The 9,163-nt window shown below is 34.4% G+C and overlaps 1 protein-coding gene across 5 annotated transcripts in view; it reads left to right on the top strand.

Annotated features, from left to right (window-relative positions):
• Window positions 1-7,739: 7,739 nt before the first annotated feature.
• dnah1 (dynein, axonemal, heavy chain 1) overlaps window positions 7,740-9,163 on the top strand; it is a 44,638-nt gene continuing 43,214 nt past the window's right edge. For 4 of the 5 annotated variants that reach the window (XM_048172046.1, XM_048172044.1, XM_048172045.1 and 1 more), the window contains exons 1-4: window positions 7,817-7,987; window positions 8,101-8,281; window positions 8,752-8,824; window positions 8,909-9,083. In XM_048172046.1, coding sequence (XP_048028003.1) covers window positions 8,120-8,281; window positions 8,752-8,824; window positions 8,909-9,083 — 410 coding nt within the window. In that variant the 5' untranslated portion in view covers window positions 7,817-7,987; window positions 8,101-8,119. Of the gene's footprint in view, window positions 7,988-8,100; window positions 8,282-8,751; window positions 8,825-8,908; window positions 9,084-9,163 lie in introns of all 5 variants that reach the window. The other variant, XM_048172043.1, reaches the window with a different exon arrangement.

The raw sequence follows: 9,163 nt of genomic DNA, 5'->3' as shown, positions 1-9,163 counted from the left end.
CAAGGCATTACACAAGGGCAGCCAGTATTAACGTTTGGATGTGCACAGCTGAATCATCAGACTAGGTAAGCAAGCAAGAACAATAGCGAAAAATGGCAGATGGAGCAATAATAACTGACATGATCCATGATATCATGATATTTTTAGCGATATTTGTGAATTGTCTTTCTAAATGTTTCATTAGCGTGTTGCTAATGTACTATTAAATGTGGTTAAAGTTACCATCGTTTCTTACTGTATTCACGGAGACAAGAGCTGTCGTTATTTTCATCATTAAACACTTGCAGTCTGTATAATGCATAAACACAACTTCATTCTTTATAAATCTCTCCAACAGTGTAGCATTAGCCCGTTAGCCACGGAGCACTATCAAACTCATTCAGAATCAAATGTAAACATCCAAATAAATACTATACTCACACGATCCGACGCATGCATGCAGTATGCATGACGAACATCTTGTAAAGATCCATTTGAGGGTTATATTAGCTGTGTGAACTTTGTAAATGCGGGGGGCAGGGGGCGTGAGATTTAAAGGGGCCGCAGCCTGAATCAGTGCATAGTTAATGATGCCCCAAAATAGGCAGTTAAAAAAATGAATTAAAAAAAATCTATGGGGTATTTTGAGCTGAAACTTCACAGACACATTCAGGGGTCACCTTAGACTTATATTACATCTTGTAAAAACTGGTTCTAGGGCACCTTTAACAGTTGTTGAAAAACTACGGAATCTCATTTTCACCATATAAAAAATATCTTTATTCTTTGGTAAAACATAAGTATGACATAAAAAGTTGAAATTATGACGTGTCGAAATTATAAGATAAGAGGTAAAAATTTTTAGATGAAAGGTCAAAATTATGATATATAATGTAGCCTATTAATACTAGTGAGTGAAGTCAAATTGGAGAAACAAAAATCTTTGTATGCATGTGCGTTTTTGCATATGCATCTCACTGTGGTTGTGGGATTGTGGTGGTCTTTTGCATGTCTGTATGCAAACATTTGTGCGTGTGTTTGTGTATGTGTGTGAGAGAGGGTCACAACATGCGAATGTCTTTATACATGGGTAATAGGTTTAAATTGCAGTGTGTTGCTTTGATCTGTGAGAATGAATGACTGAGATTAAGTTGTCAGGCCGGGCGCTGATAGAGGCCAGATGAACGGCTATGACAGTCCGGAGCCCCTGTGGAACATGTAGGAAGATTGCCAAAGCAATTGTGTGATTACATGCATGCGTGCATTTCTCCAGGGTAGCTAATGTTGGAGTCTATTGTGCATAGATAACCTTTCTATGCAGTTGCTCATGTCACTGTTTACATGTGAATGAGAGAGCATGCAAGTGTATGTTTGTGTATGAGGAGATTCGTTGCACATAAACACTCACACATGTGCCAGCATTCCAAATCCATTTAATTTCAACATTATTAGGTCTTAAGAAGCAGGAATGAGAGGAATTTTAAGAGAGGTGGTTTTGATTGAAGAGGTTTGTGCCTGATTGGTAGTGCCCTGCTGCACTGATGCAGCTGAAACCACATTTTATTCGAGCCGAGTAAAGCTTCCCACACATATGGAGGTCTGTATAAACACGCACAGATCCTTCATAGGGGTTCAGCAAGTAAATAAGACAAGTGCTTACTGAGAGATTTAGCAATTTTCAAGCTGTAATACCGAGCTACTACAGCAAGCAACTACTTTTCTGGATTGTCTCTGCAAGATATTAATGTATATGAAAGGTCTGGACTGTACATAACATGAGCTGTATTGGAATGTGCAACAGTGAAGTATACATTTCAGAGCACCCCATGTGGCGCTTTAAAAAGAAAGGGGTCATGGTGGATTGGAGTGATATTAATAAATAATGTAAGCCCTTTATGCTTTATACATGTGTACTGCAGCAAGATAGTATTTATTCATTTCATTTTAATTTTTAAATTATATATTTAATATTATAATTTAATTATCTTTTTTTATTATAATAAAAGTAGTCAAAAAATAAACAAGCTATTTTATATTTTTGATTTATTACTTTATTTTTTAATAATAGAATTTTTATATTCATCAAAGAATTAGCCTGTTATTTTATATTTTTATTTGATTCATTAAATTTAATTTTTTTAAATGATAGAATATTTAATATCACAATTTTAGTATAATTTAACATTATACTTTTAGTATATTTTTATTATAATAAATACTACAATACATATTTTATTATTTTTTATTATACATCAAAGAATCAGCAAATTATTTTATATTCTTATTTATTACATTTTAAGTTTTTAATTATAGAATATTTCATAGTATATTTTCATTATAATTTAATATAATTTTAGTATATTTTTATTATAATAAATATTATTATACATCAAATAATGATAAATATTATAATTGTATTATAATTTGTTTATTACAATAATTATTATAATATTTTTTTTTTTTTTCTTGAATATTACATTTAAATTTTTTATTTAAAAGAGTACCCACCTCCAAATCTCTATGATATTCTGGGTTTGGATCCTTTCTTCTGTGTGAGTGTAGTTTTTCTTTCAGTTTTTGTTTTAAAATAAGTGTATAAGTACAATACTTAGTAACTGTGATCCCTGAATTGTGACCAGGTGTCCATCAAGAATCAAAAGCTGGTCTAATCTCATCACCACCCATTTTTTATGACCGCATGTGTATCCACCCGTGATCTCACCTGACCCCTACTGGCCATTTAAAGGTCATGCGGGTCACCATTAAAGCCTCTAAGCCGGTCTGGTCTGGCCAAAAGCATATTTTCAGGCCACAGCTCTTTTTTATTCTCTCGTAAAACACACAGACTAGAGTACCACAAAGTGACACTCACTGACCTGATGGTGTATACATTTCACCCATTAAATAGAACAGATGACGGTCATACGCTGCTGTAGGGCTGTTGAACCTAAACTATATTAGACACCACATTTAACCAATTAGCTAATAGCAAAATGGAACATTATCTGCTAAAGCTAGCTGTGTTTTGTTATGGTAGACGTGTGTGTTTTACATTACATCAGCTGTTCCACATATTCTACTGTGAAACAAATACCTTCTATAGCAAGTACAGTTCAGATGCTTTTTGCAATCTTTGATGTGCTTGCTAACTGAGATAAAACAGAGTCCAGCGGTTAAAAAACACAGATCAGACTTATAGAAGCTTCATATTCTTCCATGACTCTTTAGCAATGTGACACTGGGAAGCTGGGGGCCCACCTCTGCTGCTCTCCAAAACCAACATCTGGGTATCATGAGCAGCTAAAGTTAGAAGCACATGTTGCTTTCATTACTGCAAAATAGGAGTCGCACTCAAGCAGGCGTGACACCCACAACCGCCTGTGGAATAAAGGGTAGATGAGGGGTGTAAAAGGACAGAATAACTGGAAGAGGAGGACGTTTATGTGCAAGTTCCACAATTGCACGGACTGATTCAATGAACAGTATACAATCAAAAAGACATCAGATGAAAGTAAGCTATGTCAAGTGTAGCATCCGTGTAAGACGACCAACATTAGGACCCTTATTTAAGTGTACGCATTTGACAGTTGTTTTTGTCCAAAGCAACTTACATTGCATTTCAGACATACTTCTTTTTATCATCTCATGCATTCCCTCTGAATGGAACCCATGACTTAGGCATTGCTAGCTCAATGTTCTTATTTTGTGATTTGTTTTTTCCTTTGCAATTTTTAACAGGAATGACACTTAATGCAAAAGTATGGAAGCCAATTTCTGACACATAAGAAAAAAAAATCATAATTATGGCATAAAAAGTCAAAATTATGGCATACTAAGTCATAATTATGACATACAAAGTTAAAATTATGAGATAAAAACAACTTTAACATAAAAAGTTAAAAATCGGAAACTAAGATAAAATTTATTTGACAAAACAGTCATATAAAAGGTTGACAATATGAGATAAAAAGTCATTATGACATAAAAAAAATCAGCTCATAATTATGATTCACTAAAGCATGTGTGTTTTTCTTATGTGCAAATGACATACAAAACTGAATAAAATACAATAAATGGCATTCTCAGCCGTTTGGATGTAAGACACTAATATATACAAAGTGTCCCATATGGATTCATACAGAACACATTTTTTCCCTTAAATAATGTATGGTAGGCTAAACAATCCTAGTAGGTGTGAACTGAATGTAGAGCATAAAAGAGTTTAGTCTTATGTTTTCTGGCCCTACTTTGAAAGTCAGCTTTTCTTCTTGATACTGGTGTAGTTTCTGCTATGTTGACATTGGAAAGTCCCAGATGTGCATTATTTTATCAGAAATGTCTTTCATCTGAAGTTTATCAATGACCTCAATCACTTGGGGGACAAATCTGCCCTGATTCTGGATCACAAAATGAGAACTTTTCTGTTTTGAAGACCCAATGCACTAGAGATCTCATCTGAGATCTCATCTGTCTAGTTCAAACAACCCTGTAATGTTTTAAGCCAAAGCTATTACTCATTAATTGCTGGCAGGTGTTTGGATCTACTGACAAGATGTGTCTGCTGCATCTGCCCTTGGGATACACTGAGGGTAGATGTCTCATGACGCAACTGCACAGTTAAGAAGCTAGAAGGAAGGACACAATTTTATGAGGGTAGTATGATTTACTGCAAGCCATTTGACAGAAATGTGTTTAGAAGTTCTGCAAACATGTGACTAATTATAGTATATGTATATTTTTGGAAAATAAAATAAAGATTATTAAAAAGAATAAAATAAATTTTAATAACAGAAATCATAAATTTTATATTCTATAACAGAAACAAAAAGTTTAATTGCTAAATCGTATGCATGATTTACTATTTCGTTCCCTCGATTTGCTAAATCATACGCAAGATTTACTATTTCGTTCTCTCGATTTGCTAAATTTGCTAAATCTTATGCATGATTTACTATGTCATTCCCTTGATTTGCTAAATTTGCTAAATCGTGTGCAAGACTTACTATTTCGTTCCCTCGATTTGCTAAATTGTACGCATGATTTACTATTTCGGTCCCTTGATTTGCTAAATCGTACTCATGATTTACTATTTCGTGCCCTCAATTTGCTAAATTTGCTAAATCGTACGCATAATTTACTGTTTTGTTCCCTCGATTTGCTAAATTTGTTACATATGCGTTACTATTTTGTTCCCTCGATTTGCTAAATTTGTTACATATGCGTTACTATTTTGTTCCCTCGATTTGCTAAATCGTACACATAATTTACTGTTTCATTCCCTCGATTTGCTAAATTTGTTACATCATATGCGTTACTATTTTGTTCCCTCGATTTGCTAAATTTGCTAAATCGTACACATAATTTACTGTTTCGTTCTCTCAATTTGCTAAATTTGTTACATTGTATGCGTTACTATTTTGTTCTCTCAATTTGCTAAATTTGCTAAATCGTACGGATAATTTACTGTTTCGTTCCCTCGATTTGCTAAATTTGTTACATTGTATGCGTTACTATTTTGTTCCCTCGATTTGCTAAATTTGTTACATCATATGCGTTACTATTTTGTTCCCTCAATTTGCTAAATTTGCTAAATCGTACACATAATTTACTGTTTCGTTCCCTTGATTTGCTAAATTTGTTACATCATATGTGTTACTATTTTGTTCCCTCGATTTGCTAAATTTGCTAAATCGTACACATAATTTACTGTTTCGTTCTCTCGATTTGCTAAATTTGTTACATTGTATGCGTTACTATTTTGTTATCTCGATTTGCTAAATCGTACGCATAATTTACTGTTTCGTTCTCTCGATTTGCTAAATTTGTTACATTGTATGCGTTACTATTTTGTTCCCTCGATTTGCTAAATCGTACACATAATTTACTGTTTCGTTCCCTCGATTTGCTAAATTTGTTACATCGTATGCGTTACTATTCTGTTCCCTCGATTTGCTAAATTTGCTAAATCGTACGGATAATTTACTGTTTCGTTCCCTCGATTTGCTAAGTCATGTGCACGATTCACTATTTCATTCCCTCGATTTGCTAACTAAGTCATGCGCATGATTTACTATTTGGTTCCCTCGATTTATGAATCTTGCACATGATTTATCAAATCGAGGGAACAAATTAGTAAATCGTGTGCACAATTTAGCCTACTATTTTTTTCCTGCATGTCATGTGCGGGCTCTGTAGAACTACACACACACATATGTTAGTGCTGTCAATTTGATTAATCGTGATTAATCACATCTAAAATAAAAGTTTGTATACAGTGTGCAATGTGTACAAAGTATACAATGTGTATGCACATATATATATATATATATATATATATATATATATATATATATATATATATATATATATATATATATATTATATATACATGTGTGTGTAAACTCTTATGTTAAATATGATTAATCACAATTAATCGTTACTCATAATAAAATATGGTGAATCATAAGTATGCTTTTTTTAAAGTAAAGTTTAATTATGGCATATGTGATATAAAGAGATGGGGGGTGTCCCTTATTTTCCTCTGCTGAAATCGGCAACCCTTACACTAACTGCCTCATTTGAGGGGAGTACACTGAGCAGGCATTAGTAGCTTGTGGCAAAATATCACTCTTGTGTTGTTAACTGGCAAGTCTTTCCTCTGCTGCCATTAACTTTTTGACCTGTTGACTTAATGATCTGATGAATCTCCTTAATGATCTGTCAGTCTGTCATGTCCTTTTTAGTCCTTTTTACAATGATGGCAGTTAGATCCCCTGCAAAGTCAAAAGGCATCTCTGGCTCCTCATTTTGAATTTCACACATGCACTTGACCTCTGACCTTGCCCAACCCTGTCTTTGGGTTTGCAAGACACCTTCTGGGAATGACACATGAGTTCAAGCACATGAAGTAATTCATACACGCAACAGTGAGCATGCTCAGGATGATATGCAGGGCCAGCGGGGGTGAAGGTGTGTGTTGCTTATGATCTCCGCTGAGAAATAGGGCAGGATTCGGTGACCTTTTGACCCAGGAGTGTGAGGATCCCTGTGGGTCATTCGGGACAATTAGAGTACGATTACACAGGATGAGATGAAAAGAGAATGGATAGGTTGAGATCACTCTGGGACGCCCATTCCAGTGAATTAGGTCATGATTATTTCCATTAACTATACAAAAAATGTCAGAGTTTCAACATAATTTCTAAAACTCTCATGATAGACAGTTATACTTTATTTATACTTACACATTATGTAATTTCATATACAGTATCATGTCATCATAGAAAATACAGAGGGCTACTTATGAACAATGTCTGAAATGATAATAATAATAAAAAACCTTTAAACCCCCCCCCCCTTTTTTTTTTTAATTAAGGGGGAATATTTGTCTCCTACAGTTGATTTTCAGGGGCATTTTTACCTGAGGGGATAAGTTGCAACACCTAAATTATTATTATTTTTTCAATGAAACCTATAAGGAATAGAATGTTATGGAATATAGCAAATGTTACATAACAGAAAAGCAAAGAAATGAACTAAGAATTGCTTCTAAGTGTTTTATATTTGTCCCAGGCACTGATTACATTTTAATTTTTAACAATATTTAATTTTTAAAACAATATTTAACAATCTAGGCTATATTCTTTTTAAAACTGCAGACTAGAAAACATTTTGCATAGCACTCAATGTTTGTTTTGCTCTCCACAGTAACTGATTGTAAAGCGTTCAGCCATTTTTGTCTCGTGCACCGGAATCTACAACAAGCTCCGCGTGAACGGCGTTGGCCTAGCAACCGCGTCACTAAATGACAGTCAAAATACTTTAACCACAGAGGAGGACGGCTGCAAGTATACACGAAGTAATAACTGAAACGTTTTACCTAAGCTTTGCACTTTTTATATATTTATAACTTTGTACCTTATATTTTTACGCGATGCCTGTCAGCTGCTGTGATTTGAAGTGAGGTAGATTTAAAATTGTGCTTTTAACGGATTTTTGTTTGAATGAGGTATTTAACTCGACCGTACTCCTCGCTTTTGTCATAATTTACTGAAATATAGTGCTAGATACTTTCTAACAGTGCTTCGTTATACATTCTGCTTTTGTACATTTTCCCCCCAGACGGTTTGGATAAGAGATTATGGAGAAAAAACAGACGCAAAGTGAAAACCATCCTTACGGATCTGGATTGTTTCGCCCTCACCCTCCAAACAAGCCTAGAGAGGGTCACAGGGGCAACCTGTCCCCTCTGAGGGGCATCTACTCTGATCTCATTATTAAATCAGGCAAAAGTCTGCAACAGGTATAAAACATTCGTTCTCTTCTTTTACTGCTTCTTTCTGACATGTATTTCCTAAGGAAATCAATGAACTGTTTTATTTTTATATTTCATTTTATTATTTACAAACCTTTTTTCTGTTTTCTGTTTTCTGAATTCCATTTGAATTGTTTAATTAAATTTTAATAATCAAAAAACATGTCTAATCAGTTGAATAAAACTTAAACAATTTATTAATGTATTAAAATGTAACAATGACAGGTCCCTGAAATCTGATATTTTTCCTAAATTCCATTTTATTTTTTCCCAAATTCAGTTTTTGTGTGTTGTGTTTTATATATAACAATATTCCATTTTTTTCACTGAATTCCACTCTTCTGCTTGCGTTTTTCACAACACAGAAATTGATCCTACTCATACACATATCTGTAAACATAAAAATATACCTTTCGTGTTTTGTAAAAGATCACCCAAACTCATGCTGTTGTTTTTAGACTTATACGCAAGGTCCAGTGACCCAACAGAGTTTACTGTGCCGGGCGGGATACGAATCCAACTCCCGCAAAAGTAAGAAATCAACCCATAATCAAGTCAAAACACAAATGCTAAGACTAACTGTACTGATTGTATTTTCTTTGTTTTTGAGTGTAGTAGTTATGTTGAAAACACTTCCTGACCTGCTCGGTGTTCTGGAGAAGGACAGGCATGAACCATCAACACAACTCCAGCATGAGACGGACTTTCATTCTGAAAGTTACACTCCTAAAGTTCAGCTACCTTATTCTTGCTCGCCAGGACATGTGCCCCGCAAGATCGAGATTGAGAGGTGAGCAGTTCAGACAAACATCACCGGTGGTTCTCAACTGGTTGGTCACAATCAAAAAGCCGCAGGTCTGTTTTTGGTAG

Source organism: Megalobrama amblycephala, linkage group LG21, assembly GCF_018812025.1.
Source record: "Megalobrama amblycephala isolate DHTTF-2021 linkage group LG21, ASM1881202v1, whole genome shotgun sequence".
NCBI classification, from domain to species: domain Eukaryota; kingdom Metazoa; phylum Chordata; class Actinopteri; order Cypriniformes; family Xenocyprididae; genus Megalobrama; species Megalobrama amblycephala.
This window is presented reverse-complemented; position numbering and strand designations above follow the sequence as displayed.